This window comes from Acomys russatus, chromosome 11, assembly GCF_903995435.1.
Source record: "Acomys russatus chromosome 11, mAcoRus1.1, whole genome shotgun sequence".
Classification (NCBI taxonomy): domain Eukaryota; kingdom Metazoa; phylum Chordata; class Mammalia; order Rodentia; family Muridae; genus Acomys; species Acomys russatus.
In genome coordinates this window covers 56,540,229-56,557,470 of record NC_067147.1, presented here as the reverse complement: position 1 = coordinate 56,557,470, position 17,242 = coordinate 56,540,229, and the positions used below count along the sequence as shown (strand labels likewise).

Genomic DNA, 17,242 nt, shown 5'->3' with positions numbered 1-17,242 from the left:
ACAGAGATCCGCCTGCCTCTGCCTCCTGAGTGCTGGGATTAAAGGCGTGTGCCACTACCTCCCTGCCTGATAATGGGGTCTTTGACATCCTAGTTTTCATATGCCAGCCATCAGCCAATTCTACAAGCCGACCTTCCCACAGGGAGCCCTCTCAGTCCTCAGTGTGTGTGTGTGTGTGTGTGTGTGTGCGCGCGTGCGTGCGCACGTGCGATTGTTGTACCACTTTGGTCATTTGACTAATTTTGCCTTTTTTAAACACCTAAGAGCAACATCTATAACTCTCACAACTCTGGAAATTTTAATTTGGGCAAGACTGTTTTTTAAGCCGTCCCCCACATCCCCCAGTCCTTTCTACAGAATGAGCTGTGTATTCCCACTTAGGAAAGCTTCAGGGCTGCTGTGTATTCCCACTTAGGAAAGCTTCAGGGCTTCAGGGCAGAGACAAGTCCTCTTTTACTTCAGAGCAAAGGAAAGCGAAGATCACACCACGATGTGTGCCCCTGTCACTCCTCCCACCCGCCTTGATGAAAGGATGGCTTAAGGGAGCCCCATGGGTTTTTTATTTTAAGGATTCCTTTATTTTTCTTTATGGGTATGTGAATGACACCTGTGTGTGAGGGTGTCAGATCCCCTGGAGCTGGAATTATAGGCAATGTGAGCTACCGGCCGTGGGCGTGGGCGATGGGTACTGAACTCGGATCCTCTGGGAAGAGCAGTGGATTCTTTTAAGGGCCAAGCCATCTCTCAGCATGGAGCTTTCTGTCTTAAACTTCTGACTCTGTCCTAGTCTGCTAAGTGTGGCTGGCTGGGGATAAGAGAAATATTTCCATCTTATCGTCTGTTAGGCTGAAATGATTTTGGATTTTATATGTATTTCCTGTTCTCCATATTTTTTATTTTTTTTAGAATCTCCTACTTTGCTGAAAGAACCAAGAACCCAGGCCCCCCAATATTTCCAGTAAATACATAAACCCACACCATAAGCTACTGAATCCAAACCTCTAGGGTCATGTGACCTTGAGTTCCCTGTTTAACTTTCTGCTTCTAGATTGTTGTTTAAGAACATGCTGGATTTAGGCTTGCTGACATCGCTCTGGCATTGGGTAAATTCGCAATGAAAGGTTTGTTTAGCTAAAATAAAGAAATAAAGAAATAAATTTGAGCTCTATGTAAGAGAACAAACTGGGTAGAAGTCCATGGTTGGCTATTTTACCTTTTGGTCTCATAAGGTTTTGTCCCTGTTGGTCACAGGCCCTGGTTGCCCAAACGCCTGCTCTTCCTAGCATCCTCCACTCAGGCTACAGTACAGGGCTGGCTTTTTTTTTTTTTTAAAGATTCATTTATTATATATACAGTGCTCTGCCTGCATGTACACCTGCAGGCCAGAAGAGGGCATCAGATCACATTACAGATGGTTGTGAGCTACCATGTGGTTGCTGGGAATTGAACTCAGGACCTCTGGAAGAGCAGGCAGTGCTCTTGACCTCTGAGCCATCTCTCCAGCCCCCAGGGCTGGTTTTTATGACCCCACCTCTAACTAGACTAGGGGTGTGTTGCCAATGCAATGATGGAAGGCTGTCTGGCAGAGGTCAGAGGTCAGCTATGTTAGCTAAGTAGCAAGGCCCGTGAGGGGAGCTGACAACCCTCCCCATGTTCAGTGAGATGGGAACATTCCAGTCAGAGATCCCACTAAAGTGATATAAGGAAGGAAGGAAGGATGGATGGACGGACGGACGGAAAGATGGATGGATGGATAGATGGACGGACAGAAAGATGGATGGATGGATGGATGGATGGATGGATGGATAGATGGATAGACAGAGACTCTTTGGATATTCTAGGCCCATGAGTTTGTCTTTTCAACGAGTCCTCTGGTGATGTCCAGCTTCAGAGACCACAGCGATTCTCGATAAGGTGCGAGACCTCTTGGGAACAATGCCTGTGGACACACAACCTTCGGTCCCTACCGGATTCTGGGTGGGGACCCTGGAAACATCCTCCAGGGCAGCCCCAGTAGCAAAGGACTGTGGGGCTCAGAGTGTCAATGTGCTGAGGACGAGAAGCCCTGAACTACAGAGCAACTACTCGGCCTGGCTTCTTTCACCTTCGTTTTCTACTTAGCTTTGTTAGGAGTGTCAACCCCACAAAAATGTCAGCTCAGTACGTTGGAATACTCAAGGTGTCACTGAGTGACTTAGAAAGATATGATGGGCAACTGTCTTAAAGTCTTTACACACACACACTCACACACACGCACACACACTCACACACACGCACACACACACACGCGCACACACACACATGCACACGCACACACACACACACACGCACTCTCACACAGGTTGTTGGTTTGTTTTGTTTTGATGTGTGTACTGGTGCCCATGTGTGCATGTGTATGTGCATGTGGAGGTCAGAGGTCAGCCTTACATGACATTCCTAAGGATGCTATCTACCTGAGTTTAAATTTTAAAAATTATATATGTGTGTATGTTTGTTGTTTGTGTGTGTGTGGGGGTCAGAGGGTAATCTGTGGCAGTCTGTTTTTCTTTGCACAGTGTAGGCTCCAGGGACAAAACTCGGGTCATCAACCTGCCAGCAAACACCTGTACCCACTGAACCATCTCATCAGCCCACACCTGGGATTTAAATTTTTTTTCCTTTTTAAAAATTAATTAATTAATTTATAGTTTTAGGTAGCATCTCTTAGTGGCTCAGACTCCATCATTTTGGCTACTCCGATAGCCAGCAAGCCACAGGCACCTACCTATTTCTGTCTGTCCAGTGTTGGGGTTACAAGCATACCACCATTCTTGGCTTTTTATGTGGGTGCCACAAACCCAATGCAGGTCCTCCTGTTACACAGCAAGCACTTCTCTGGCAGAGATAGCTCCACACGGTTATCCTCCCCTCTGAGCTTAAACACAAAGGTAGAATATATTGGTGGAATGTACTTTTAGTTGCATAGTATGTCTTCTTCTTTTTTTTTTTTTTTTTTTAGGATTCAGTTATTTATTATGTATACAGTGTTCTGCCTGCGTGTACACCTGCAGGACAGAGGAGGGCACCAGATCACATTACAGATGGTTGTGAGCCACCATGTGGTTGCTGGGAATTGAACTCAGGACCTCTGGAAGAACAGCCAGTGCTCTTAACTTCTGAGCCATCTCTCCAGCCCAAAGAGTATGTCTTTTGAGATTGCTAATTTAAGTTGAATTCCTAATAGAAGGAATGTAAAAGAAACCCTAGACACAAAACCATTTTTAAAATATATATATATATATATATATATATAAAGCATTTTTTTAAAGTTAATTTTTGAAAAGAACTTCTTGGGCTGGGTGGTGGTGGCACATACCTTTAATCCCAGCACTTGGGAGGTAAAGGCAGGAGGATTTCTGTGAGTTCAAGGCCAGTCTGGTCTATGAAGCGAGTCCAGGATAGCAAAGGCTACACAGAGAGACCCTGTTGGGGAAGAGGGAGGAGGGCATCTTGGGCTGGAACGAGATGGCTCAGCAGTTGAGAGCACTGCTGCTTTTACAGAGGACCTTGGTGAATTTAGTTCCCAAGACCCACATGGCCTCTTACTGTGGTCTGTTAATCCAGTTCCAGGGTTTCAACGCCCCCTTCTGGCCAGCACAGGCACTGCGCACGTGTACTGACCATACGTTTCCACAGGCATAAGACCCATACACATAAAATAAAAATTAAAACAACAAGCAAACAAACAAACAAATGAGAGCTTCCTCATGAGGATGGACCGTGCCCTGAACGTTCACGTGTTACACTTTGGTTTTGTCTTCTGTGTCCAGAGCAGAGGAAGCATGTTGTTTTTGGGAGTGAGACAGAAGAGGGCGACAGCCTTGAGTATGATGGTGAAGCGAAGGAGGTTGACACCAATGACAAAGAAGATGAATTTAAGAAGGTATTTACTGTGGGGAAATCTCACGAGGGTTTGTGGACAACACAGATGCGGCTGCTCTGGGGCAGATCTGCAGCCAAGGCAGTGTCTGACTCATGGCAGAACCCAGAAAATACCATGTGCAGGTTTTTTTTTTTTCTTTCTTTCTTTATTATATACTCAGGACCTTTGGAAAAGCAGCCAGTGCTCTTAACCACTGAGCCATCTCTCCAGCCCCAGTTTTTTTTTTTTAAATGCTGTATTATTTGACAAGATCTGTAGCATCCTTACAGTTTTCCTCAGTGTCCCCGTTTTGATATGATTCTCTCCATGGCAGGTTATATGATATTCTGATTGCTTGTGTTTTAAAACAGTTATAACTTGTATGCGTGCGTGCGTGTGTGTATGTGTGTGTGTGTGTGTGTAAGACTGAGCTTCATTTGTCAGTCTGTCTGATTGAGGGGGCTACTGTCACCTCACCTTCCTCTCGTGGTGCTCCCAGAATGTCTTCTAGCAGATTCTGATTATATCTGTGGTCTGGCTAGATACTTCAGCCTGGCACTCCTGTTAGTCCTGGCAACTCCTCTGCCTCCACCTAACCTGACTCTCCCACTGGCCTGAAAGAGGCCATGGTTTCTACAGTAACCGAGAGGCAGAACCTAGTCCTGTGTGTGACTCAGGGTAGATGGTGGGGGCTCCAGGGGTTCAGGGACCGGGCTAGCATGCAGAAGGGGGTTTGATTATCAACAGGACAACAATGGTAAAAGAAAACAGAGGCTGGACCCACCATCCCTACCTTTTGAGGAGAGAGACGTGTGTGTGTGTGTGTGTGTGTGTGTCCCCGCCCCGCTCATATCCCCCACACCAGGCAATGCAAAACCTCACACTCAAGGTCTGGTATGCTGTATCTAATATTGAGCAAACCTGGATTATTCAAACACGCTGGTTTTGTTGGTTTGCTTGCTTTTTGGTTTTGGTTTGTTTGTGTGTGTGTTGTTGGGAGTTTTTGTTTGTTTTTTTCTTTTTTTGTCTCTGCTCTCTGGTTTGCTCTCACGTAGCTTGCTAGGCTGTTTTTTGTTTGTTTGTTTGTTTGTTTGTTTGTTTTGCAGCACTCTTCATACGTTGTTAACAAATATTTGTTATGTATCTGTCTAAAGAGACCCAGGCAAGCAATGCAGGGTTGAATTTATTTCTCTGTTGCCATTGATGTTGCATGGTTTCTTCTCTCTTGCTGTTCATGGGTCATGTTAGACATTGAGCTGCTGCCTTGGGGACGTTAGGAGTTCATCTCAGGTATCAAATGTAACACAGTTTCTTTTTTCAGGAGTGTAAGGAGGTCTACGCATTCTTCTCTCATCAGCTGCTAGACAGTCTACAAAAAGCGACACGCTTGTCTTTGGACACAATGAAAAAGAGAATATTTGTTGGAAGGCAAGTTGGAAATGTGTCAAACATGTCAGGGAAACTGCCTGTAATAATGTAACTCAATAGCACCTCTTATTACTTAGGTTTACTTATTTTTGAGACACGGTCTTATGTACCCCAAACTATGTAGGTACACTAGCATTTTCTAAAGGAACAGAACTGATAATATTATCTCATATATATGTAATATATATATATATATATTATATGTTAAAATAAAGCAGCAAAAAGGTCCCCTTGGCAGGTTGGGGCTGCTGAGAGATAGATCATGCTATGTATCAAGAGATTTATTGGGGGGGGGGAGAGCAAAAGGCATTCTCAGAGAAGGCTCATGAGAGAGAGAGAGAGAGAGAGAGACAGAGAGAGAGAGAGAGACAGACAGACAGACAGACAGACAGACAGACAATCAGATAGACAGACAGATAGGGAGACAGAGAGAATAAATAGAAGACAGAGAGAGTGATCTGGGGTGGCTAGGACCTTTTAAAGAGGGCACATGTTGCTAAGCAACCTCGTAGGGGTAGTGGAAATGTTTTGCACCTGGTGGCGGGTGATGATGTAAGCGAGTCACTGAAAGGCAGGCTGGTGGAGCATACCTGATTCTCTCTCTCTCTCTCTCTCTCTCTCTCTCTGTGTATATATATATACACATGCATACATAATACATATATAATAGATTTATATTAATATATACATTAATGTGCATTTATGCATTACATTAACTAATGACGTATGTATATTAGTATGTATGTGTTTGTATACATATATATTAAAGGGATTTATTAGATTGGCTTACAGCATGCCGTCCAGGTAGTCCAATAATGGCTGTCTCACACCAGAGAGGCTGAGAATCCAGCAGCTGTTCAGTCCAAGAGGTTACATGCCTCTGCACTCCCAATCTAGCGCTGAAGGGTGGAGGATTCCTGGACAGCTGATGGTCTTCCGTGTATGTTGGGATCCTGAGGAAGCTGGTGTTACTATCAGTGACTGGAGGCTGCTGCAGCAGCATCAGAATAGATGGACTTGCAGCAGGAGTGAAGGCAAGCAGGCATAAGGCAAAGTTTCCTTCTTCCGGTCCTTGTATGTAGGCTGCCACCAGAAGATGTTGTCTGGATTTAGGGCAGGCCTTCTTGCTTCAAATAATCCAGTCAAGCAAAATGCCCCCACAGGAGTGTCCAGCTGCTTGCGTTTTAGTTGATTCCAGATGTAGTCAAACCGACAACCAAGATTAGCTACACCATTGTTAAGGATGACTGTGAGCTTCTGCTCATCCTGACTGTGCTTCCCAGGTGCTGAGATTGCAGGCACGCACCACGCCGCACAGTTTATACAGTGTTGGGGACCACACCCTGGGCTCTGTGCACATTAGGCAAGCATGCCACTGAGTGTTCTCAGGTTCAAGGAGGGGCCAAGACTGCTTGTCTGTGGGAAGAAGTTTATTAGGAGAGTTCTCAACCCCAGGGACAGACAGATAAGAGCATGGAGGGGGCTCCGAGCAGTTCAGACACCAGCACCAGAGTTGGAAGGGTGCATGGGAGGGGGCGGGTAGAGGGGTGTGGGTGGGTTGTTGTGGGTATTTAGGTGTTTCCTCTTATGGCTCTGTGATGATGAGGAATGGTTCACACCTGCAGCCAGCAGGAGGCAGGGAAGCAGGTGGGGAGCGGGGTGTGTGGCCACCCTCTTGCTCCTCTGGTTTCTGAAACAGGTCCTTGAGCGATGGAGCTGGTTCTCGGATGCCTCTCTTGGTTGCACAGCTTGCTTGTATTCTTTTTTCTTTTTTCCTTTTTTTTTTTTTTTTTTGGTTTTTCGAGACAGGGTCTCTCTGTGTAGCCCTGGCTGTCCTAGACTCACTTTGTAGACCAAGTTGGCCTCGAACTCACAGCGATCCACCTGCCTCTGCCTCCCATGTGCAGGGATTAAAGGCGTGCGCCACCACACCCGCTGGGGAGCTTTTTCTTGTTCTCAGATTGAGCCCTTTGGGCCTCAGCCTCCTGTTTTATTGGGTCGCTCAGGGAGAATAGCTACTGCACTTTGTTTGCTTGCTCTGCTCCTCACTGAAAGAATGGGGACTGAGCGACCAAACACCAGCTCTCTGTTTGCTTCTGAACTGCTGTTTTTAACTGCCCTTTGGTTCCTGTCTCTCTGTGGGTGCTCATACAAGGACAGATGTTTTTGTCCTAGTAGAATTTTCCTCCCCTAATTTAGAGTTAGTGAGTTTGAAGAAAAATGGGATAATTGATGGGCCCAGAACTGTTGTGTTTCATGTCCTGGTCTAGCCTTGAACTTGTTGAGCTGGTCCAATGGTCCAACAGCAGAGGTGGGGAAAAAAAAAAAAAAAAAAAAAAAAAAAAAAAAAAAAAAAAAAAAGAAAAAGAAAAAGAAAAAGAGACAGAAAGCTGCCAGGCTTTTGTCTCAAGTAAGGAGGGTGAGGAAGATGCCGGCCATCTTGGAGATTTGCCACCTTTATCACATAGCTATGGCTCCTGTCCCTGTCTGTCTGCCTACCAGGGAGTCTATTTAACACCTTGTCTCTCAAAAGAGTGCCATCTACTGACGTCGCACAAGAGGAAAGATGTCACTGAGACAAGCCAGCACTCAGAATACTAGGAAATGTATGCACGATTAGTATTTTACCCTGAGAACATCAAATCGATGGCTTTACGATAAATAGCATTCTTTTGGTATAAGTTGGTATTTTTAAAAGTCTTAAAAAGAACAGTCTTAAAAGTACACTACCTTTTATTTCATGACAGCTTCATAAATGGAAATAATGTACATTGATCATATCTGCAGCCCCCAAACCTCTTCTTCCTACTTTCCCCAGGCACTCCCAACACAACCCCTCCCTTCTGTCCTCTCTCTTTTCTTTCTTTCTATTTCCTTGGGTACCCGCGGCGGGTCTTATCAGTGACGCACACTTGGGTGTTGACTGATCTTGCCGCCTTGAGCCTATGCAGGTGACCCTATGCTCAGTGAGCCGATGAATGCAATGGCCCACGGCCAGGCAGTGCTTCACAGCATCCTCGGCCCCCCCCCCCCCCCGTCTTCCCCCGCCCCCCGCTGAGCTTTGGCTCTGGGGGCATTTATTTTTCCAGGATTGGAGATGGCCTTTACTTTTTAGGATGGAAACTTACAGTGCTAGAAAGCTAACGCTCACCAGCTCACCTGTTCATTTCAGCCACGGGTGGAAGCGGACGGACGACATCGTCTCCTTCATAAAAGCCGAAGTGCACCTTGCAATCCCTAATGTGGTGAGTCTCATTTGCAGTGATGATTTTGGAAATGTACTTTTTTTTTTTTAAAGTGAAGCATCGAGTGAGTGTTCAGAATGTGAGGTTTTGGGTCCCCATGTTGCAAAAATAAGTAAGTAACTAAAAATAAAAATAAATTATATATGAGAACTGGATTTTGATTCACAGTTAAGATCTTGGTTCTGTGTGTTTTTATTTTACTTTAAAAGTTTATTTCTCCCTCTCTCCCTTTCGCCCTCTCTCCCTCTCTCTCTTCTTCTCCCTCCCTCCTTCCTTCCCCCCTCTCTTTCTCTTCCTCCCTCTCTCCCTCCCTCTTCCCTATCTCTCCCCATCTCCCCTCCTCCGTGTGTGTGTGTGTGTGTGTGTGTGTGTGTGTGTGTGTACATATAAATGCAGTACTCATGGAGGCCAGAAGAGGGCATCAGATCCCCTGAAGCTGGTGGTTGTGGGCCACCTAGCATAGGTGCTGGGAACTGAGCTTAGGACCTATGCAAGAGGTACACTTTCATTCTTTCTTTTTTGTTTTTGAGGTACACTTTCTTAATCTGTGACCATGTGCTTTTATTTTTACTTGCCCTAGTCTTGAATAAAAATAAAAACTTTAATCCCAGCACTCGAGAGGCAGAGGCAGGAAGATCACTGCGAGCTCGAGGCCAGCTTGGTCTACAAAGCAAGTCTAGAACAGCCAAGGCTAACACAGAGACCCTGTCTCAAAAAAACAAAAACAAAAAATAAAAACATCACCATTTATATCTTTTATTAAAACTTTTGAGCTGAGGTATAGCTCAGGGGTAGAACATTTGCTTAGTGTACAGAGAGCCACTGGCTGTGATCCCAACATCACACACACACACACACACACACACACACACACACACACACACACAGAGACATGCATGCACACAGACATGCACACACACCCTATTTCTAAGTGGTTTGTGGTGTATTCCAAGCTGGCATAGGAGTGAAGGTCTAGTCTGCCATCAATTAGCAAATAAAAAAATGACTTTGCTTTTTATCTGTAGACATTAAGATAAAATCATCCTGGGAGCCTCAAGTCCCATCCCAAACCGAGCATTGTGGTGCACCCTGCTGCACCCTGCTTAACATCTCAGCATCATGATGCACTCCACTAAATACCCTCACTCCAGAGCAGCCCGCCACAGGCTCTGACTGCTTGTGGGGAGTTGGATGACTGGAATCGGGCGGGTTGGGGAGGGCTTGCTTTCTGTGCTGGTAGGGTTACTCACGGGCTCCTGCTTCCCATAGGTGATGGTTCCCAGCCTGGACGACATTCAGCAAGCCATCAACCGCATGATCCAGTTTACCCTGGAGGTCAGCAGAGGAGTGGCACACTGGGGCCAGCAGCAGGTCCGGCGAATCAAGTCTGTTCCTAACAATTCCTCTCGCACTGTCCCCGACCAGAACCACCCAACCACAGGAAAACCACTGAAGAAGGAAGAGAGTAAGAAAATTGAGACACCCAAATTAAATCCCCTGATCCAGAGGGAGAAAGAAAAAGCTAACCCAAAATGTGTGTGTGTGTGTGCATATGGGTGCAGGTGCTCACGGAGACCAGAAGAGGACACCCATGATGCCTTGGAGCTGGTGGTTGCCTCTTGGTAGGGATGTTGGGAACAGAACCTGGGTACTCTGCAAGAGCAGCAATTGCTTTTAACCATTGAGCCATTTCTCCAGCCCCATATATATCTGTCTGTATGTCTGTCTGTCGTCTGTCTGTCTGTCTATCTATCTGGGCAGAGGGTCTCATGAAGCCAGGCTAGCTTCAAACTTTCCATGTAGCCAAAGATAACCTTGAACTTCTGATCCTCCCGCCTTTACCTCCCATGTGATAAGATTACCAGCGTGTACCACACACCTGTCTTCATGGTGGTGCACACCTTTAATCCCAGCACTCGGGAGGCAGAGGCAGGCAGATCACTGTGAGTTTAAGGCCAGCCTGGTCTACAAAGCGAGTCCAGGACAGACAGGGCTGTTACACAGAGAAACCCTGTCTCGAAAAACAAAACAAAACAAAACAAAACAAAACAACATCGTTACTCCCCACTCTTTCATCTAAAACATAACATCCAACCATTTCTTTCTAGTTCTTGGTCACAGGAGAACGATGTTTTTTAGCTTTATCACTGTTTTGTAGTAATTTTGAAAGGCAAAGTGCGAAGATAAATCTCAGCGCTTATTCTCCCTTCAGCATTCTGTGTGCTCTCATAAACTATAGTGCTTTTCACAGCTGCATGATGGGTAATAGCCTCCAATTGCTAACAAATGTCTCAGAACATGAATGGAAAAGCTGATACGATCTTAAACATTTTTTAAAGACTTATTTTGTTTGTTCAAGTGTTTCTTCTGCATGCGCGTCTGTGCACCAACATATGCCGTATCAGAAGAGGTTACCAAGTTCCCTATAACCTGGAGTTTCAAATGGTCGTGGGTGCTGGGAAAGAGGCCCAGCTCACTCTAAACTGTGGGGCCGTTTCTCCAGCCTCAAATGTATAGCCTTTTATAAAGTGAAGTTCTCGGTGCTAACAAAGCATGCCACAGCAAATTAAGCCGACACCTGTGTTTTATTTTGCTTAAATATCTCACTTGGTAACAGAGCAAATGGGACTGCAGACAACTGGGTAAACACCACAGGTTCCAGTCAGCTGAGCTGTTGTTCCCATGCTTTTTAAGTGTCAAAAACTGTGTGTGTGTGTTTTTTTTTTTAAAGTGCTTTATGGGCCAAGCAATGGTCAGCGGGGGCAATCGTGGTGGTGCGTGCCCGTTATCCCTGCACTCGAGAGGGAGGTAGCTGTAGAGGGGATCAGAGTTCAAGAACCTTGTCAAATAAGTAGCAAGGTCAAGGCCAACCTGGGCTATATATGAGATCCTGTCTCAAAAAGAAAGCTGAGGGAGTACGGGGCATGGGGAGAGGGGAGTTGGGGTGGGGTGGGGGGTGTAAGCAAGATGGCTCAGCAAGTAAAAGTGGTCACTCCCCAGCCTGAGGATGCAAGTTAAGTCGACAGAGTCCACATGGTGGAGGTAGCAAACTATGGCTGACTGCCGACCTCCACAATATGGCACGCCTGAGAACACGCACATGCACATACATAGACACACTTAAAAATATAGATATGTGGAAAATATTTTAAAAATATAAAAAGTTATATATATGTGTGTATATATATGCGTATGTATGTATGTATGTATACCCTATCTGGGGCTAATGAGCCACCGGCTCAGGGTGAACGAACAACGCTTGCCGACACTGGAAACATCGGCTTTTCAGGGTCTTTTGAAGAGAGCATCCCAGCCAGGAAGCTGAAGAACTTCTACCCTGGGGTGGCGGAGCACAAGGACATCTCCAAGCTGGTCCTCCTCCTCTCGTCCTCCGTGAACTCTCTCCGGAAGGCGGCCAACGAGGCCCTGCAGGACTTCCAGAAGTACAAGACTCTCTGGACCGAAGACCGGGACGTGAAAGTGAAGGTGAGTTCACGCTGATTGTGGTCTGGTGTAGGTTTGGTTTGTTCATCTCTGATCCTTGAGGGGTGTGTGTGTGTGTGTGTGTGTGTGTGTGTGTGTGTGTGTGTGTATGGGGTGGGGGTGGAATAAAGCTATTGAGGATAGTGAGAGGCCTCTGAGCAGAGGGCAAGGGCTCACAAATGCCGAGCAAGTAGTTATCCTCACACTGAGACTCTGAGGCAGCTGACAACAAGGGAGCTTTGTACACTTTAAGTCCCAATGACGAATGAAGGTCCCTTGGGCGGGGGAACTGATGAGTTCATTTACCTACAGAGCATGGGTAGGTAACCCCAAAAGCTGTGTTGTAAGGGATGTACCCAGCATGGATGGTATCTTTCCCATGGGCTGTGTAGATGGAGTCCCCGCCCCTTCCTTTAGGCCCTCTCTGGCTTCTATACTCCAGCCCCTCCCAGAGACCACTAAGGCCGTGGACAATTAGGACAGGCTTGGATTCAGTTGCCTGGGAAGAGTGGCCGGAGACTTGAGGAGGGTTCTACGACCTTCCTGCCCTCTCTTTCTATGAGGGAAGGGTGACAGTTAGCAAGCCCAGCTGTGATGATCTTTTGCAAGCCGGCCCCGCTGGGCACAGAGAGACACAAGGAGGCTTCTGATCCCAGACCGAGCAGTCCCGGTGTCCTGTGAAAGTCCTTTGTGCCGACTTCAGCCCTGGGGCTTATCAGGATATCTTGTTTTATTCCAAGCCACTGTCTTGTAGCACAGACTAGTGTAAACGTGTATGAGGTGTCCTAAGGCCCCTCCCAGAACAAATGGAAGGCAATATGGCACAATTGAGGTCTATGTGCATATGCTTGGCTCTGGATTACCCTGTAATTTAGACCACCAGGGTCGGAATATATGTTAACCATGTCAGGGAGCAAAGGGCTAAAATATAAAAGGGAACTAAGGAAGGGCTTTTAAGGCTACTACTCTCTGCTGTGCTCAGAGCTCGGCCTTTGGAATATGAGCCCACTGCGCAGGCGCAAACACTGCTTCCAAGCCGAGCCTTAGGGTCCCACCTCCCTGTACGAGAACCCTGATAGAGGGCAAGTGCTACTTTCCAATGTAACTGTCATAAGTGCATACTTCAGGCTCCGAAGGACTGAAGGAAGTATTAACTGTTGCCTTCCCTGACAGGAGTTTTTGGCCAACAACCCCTCCCTGACTGAGATCAGATCGGAAATTCTCCACTACGCCACATTCGAGCAGGAGATTGAGGAGTTGAAACCCATCATCGTCGTAGGAGCCCTCGAACTGCACACGGGTAACTCCAGCAACGCTTCCGACAGGTCTCTGGTGGGGCTCAAGGGAGGGAACACTGACATGGATTATTGGGGGTCAGGGTTTACTAAAAGAATTATCAGTGTCATGGACAACAGCATGGTGGGGGCCTCTGAGGAGGAATCAGGGCCCACGGCACAACTGAAGTCCTTTCTTATAGCTCTTTGAGGATGGGGGAGGTTTCACAGCACAGCCTGCCGCCAGGTTCTCTGCTTTCAAGGCCGGAGACAGGGGACAGGGTGGAGAACAGGCTGCACGGACATCCATACCCAAACTCAGTTCCCCAGGTGAGAAACCTGGGAACCTGGAAATCTGGTAGCTAGGGACTCACAAATGATGATATGTCAGTGGTGTCTGTCAGCGGGACTGTGGGCAGACTCCTCCTGTAGTGTGGTCTAGAGTCTAAGAGTTACAGAAGGTAGTATCTAAGTCAGGCTTGGTGGCACACACCTGTAACCCCAGCACTCGAGAGGCAGAGGCAGGTGGACCTCAGTGAGTTTGAGGCCAGCCTGATCTACAAAGTGAGTCCAGGACAGCCAAGGCTACACAGAGAAACCCTGTCTAAGAAAACCAATAAGTACATAAATGAATGAATGAGTGGAGTGTGTATGTTTTTACAAGGTAAAGGTATTTTACTTCGGATGGAAGGGACAGCAGGATAGGACCTGTGGAATGGTATTTGGCTCAGCGAGCAGCTTTGGTATAATATTGTAAATGCCAAGCAGTTCTAGGCCACCTGTATTCTTTCCCCTCGTTTTTTTCTTTTGTTTTGCTAAGACAGAGGCTCATTTAGTCCAGGCTAGCCCCCCCGAAATGACTATAAAGCTTAAGAAGACCCTAAACTCCAGATCCTCCTGCCTTTATCTCTTAAGTGTTGGGGTTACAGACACACCTTAAAATCCCAGCACTCAGGAGGCAGAGGCAGGCACATCTCTGAGTTTAAGGCCAGCCTGGGCTATACAAAGAAACTCTGCTGGGCATGGGGGCGCACGCCTTTAATCCCAGGACTCAGGAGGCAGAGGCAGGTGGGTCACTGTAGTCAAGGCCAGCCTGACCTACAAAGCGAGCCCAGGACAGCTAAGGAAACTCTGTCTCAAAAAGAAAGAAAGAAAAACTCTCCCCCATAGGCAGTCACGCCACCACTCTCCAGCAGCCAGATTTACCTCAGGGAGGCAGGAGCACTCTTTGAGATCCAGTAATGTCACAGCACGCCTAGCAGGCTGGTCATGCTCCAGGGCACCAGTGGCCACTTGTGATGAGTGAACGCTGCATGTGGGAGGATGGCTGAGACGCTGAGGTCCTCTGCTGCGCAGCGGACTGTTTCAGAGTTCTCTTTCCATCTTCCTTATCCTCCCCAGAGCCAATGAAGTTAGCCTTATCGATCGAGGCCAAGGCATGGAAGATGCTACTATGCCGATACTTGAACGAAGAATATAAGAAGAAAATGTCAGACATGATAACATTTATCAATGAATACCTGAAAAAGTTGTCCAGGCCCATCCGCGACTTAGACGATGTCAGATTCGCCATGGAAGCTTTGTCTTGTATCCGGGACAACGAAATTCAAATGGACATGACTTTGGGACCAATTGAGGTGAGAAATAATTTTGCATTTTGCTTTCCTCAAAATACCTTTTAAAAATAGAAGCAAGCTTAAAAAAAAAAGTTATTCTGTAATACATTTCCTCATCTAATAAATGGAATAGGGTTTCTTTGTGTGTGGGGCGGGGATTGAGGGCATTGGCTTTTTTGAGATAGGGTTTCTCGTGTAGCCCTGGCTGTCCTGGAACTCACTCTGTAGACCAGGCTGGCCTCCAATTTAGAAATCCGCCTGCCTCTGCCCCCGAGTGCTGGGATTACAAGTGTGTACCATCACACCCAGCTTGGAATAGTTTTCTTTGATGTTAATGTCTCTGAGGGAATTCTAAGGACCCCAACACAAACCAGATGCAGACAATGCACTTTAACGGTCTAGCCGATGTTTAGTGTTTGGTAACGGACACCAACATCTTATGGGTTATATTGAATGCACCCTCTCAGGTTAGTTCTACTTTGGCAGGTGAATTCTCCAAAGAGCTTTAGCTTCCTAGAGACCAGTTGTTGGCCTTACTTAAAGGATATGCATTGCGTGGGCAGGAGGGTACTAAGAGCCCGTGTAAGCTCAGTAGTCGCCTGCTGGAGCTTAGAACAATGCCATATTCTTTCTCCATTACAGCAATGGTAGATTACCAGAGCGTAAATTCTAAATGGCTTAAAACAAACATTTATTATCTCGGTCCTAGAGGCCACTGGGGATGTCATTATTTCATCTATCAAGTGTTTTATGATTCATCGTATTTGGGATAGATCGTTGTTTTGACTTAGTGATCATGAGAATCACTCTTAGCGTGGTTTCCACTTGGCATGCTCCCTTCAGGCAGCACCCTCCCATGTGGGTTATAGTGTCTGAGGAGTTGGTACTGGCACTGCCTCCTCTTGGCACCTGTGTCACCTCTTGGCACCATTCTGTTAAACACCACGACCAAAAGCATCTTGGCTCATTGTTCCAGAGGGAGGAGCACCCGTCGTGCCGGGGTGGGGGTGGGGAAGCTTGGCAGCAAGCAACAGCCCTGGTGGCAGGGGCAGGCAGGCACGAGGTCGCGTCTTCAAACACACGCAGGAGGCAGAGAGAGCAAACTAGAATAAGGGGGAAGCTTTAAGCTCTCAGATCCCTCCCCAAGTAACGTACTTCCACCAGCAAGACTACATGTTCTGAAAGTCCCTAAACAGTGCCAGCAACTGGGGACCAAGTGTTTCCTTTCTTTCTTTTTTAAAAAAGGTTTATTTATCGTGTATACAGTGCTCTGCCTGCACGTACACTTGCCTTCCAGAAGAGGGCAGCAGATCACATTATAGATGGTTGTTAACCACCATGTAGTTGCTGGGAGTTGAACTCAGGACCTTTGGAAGAGCAGCCAGTGCTCTTAACCACTGAGCCATCTTATTCTCTTTGGTAGCTAATGACCTTCGTTTTTTTTTTTTTTTTTTTTTTTTTTTTTTTTTTTTTTCCTATTTTTAAGATCTTAATATTTAGGAACTTGGGATGCTGACCATGGATCCCTCACTGTTTTAATAAATTATACACTTAACTTCCTCAGCAAGCATTCTTTTGGTAAACCCAGTTGCTAACCCATTCTCCAACCCTGAGACTATATGTACCATCATCTCTCTCTACTCCTTATATAGTTAACTAATGTATGAGATGCCATCATAGGCACTGTCCCAAGTCCAAGGAAGAGAGAGACAGAAAGTAGCTCTAAGGATATTTTCTAAGTTTGAGCCTCTCATTGTGACATGCAGGTGACAGGGAGGTGTGGGTTTCAGGGCCTGTAGTTCCGAGCCAGCGTTGTAGAAGCGGCTGAGACCCTAGAGGTATACAGCCTAGCTTTAGTTCTGGAGACCACGCTGGTAGGATTGAAGACGTAGTGTGTTTAGGATGTATCTACGGATCCTCGTGGGCACTTCCCCTGACCCCTGCTGCTGCTTTGCAGGAAGCCTACAGCATTCTGAACAGATTTGAAGTAGAAGTAACCAAAGAGGAGTCAGAAGGTGTTGACACACTGAGATACTCGTTCAACAAGCTGCAGAGCAAAGCTGTAAGCACACCCAACCCTCCCCTTCCAGGAAAACGCACGGTGAACTTCTAAACACTGTCACTTACAATAATTTTTATTGATCTATGACCTGCATGCTAGAAGAGTAGCCATTCTGACATAGGCAATTCACCACCTCCTCCTCCTCCTCCTCCCCTCCTCCCCTCCTCCTCCCCCCCTCCTCCCTCCCCCCCTCCTCCTCCCCTCCTCCTCCTCCCCTCCTCCTCCCCTCCTCC

The 17,242-nt window shown here is 46.7% G+C and overlaps 1 protein-coding gene across 1 annotated transcript in view; it reads left to right on the top strand.

The window, feature by feature from the left end:
• The window catches only part of Dnah8 (dynein axonemal heavy chain 8), a 228,670-nt gene that overhangs the window by 51,893 nt on the left and 159,535 nt on the right, over positions 1 to 17,242 (top strand). Inside the window, exons 22-29 of the mRNA XM_051153391.1 lie at positions 3,810 to 3,922; positions 5,223 to 5,329; positions 8,502 to 8,574; positions 9,844 to 10,039; positions 11,864 to 12,060; positions 13,231 to 13,357; positions 14,733 to 14,968; positions 16,905 to 17,009. Of these exons, the coding sequence (XP_051009348.1) occupies positions 3,810 to 3,922; positions 5,223 to 5,329; positions 8,502 to 8,574; positions 9,844 to 10,039; positions 11,864 to 12,060; positions 13,231 to 13,357; positions 14,733 to 14,968; positions 16,905 to 17,009 (1,154 nt within the window). The remainder of the gene's footprint in view (positions 1 to 3,809; positions 3,923 to 5,222; positions 5,330 to 8,501; positions 8,575 to 9,843; positions 10,040 to 11,863; positions 12,061 to 13,230; positions 13,358 to 14,732; positions 14,969 to 16,904; positions 17,010 to 17,242) is intronic.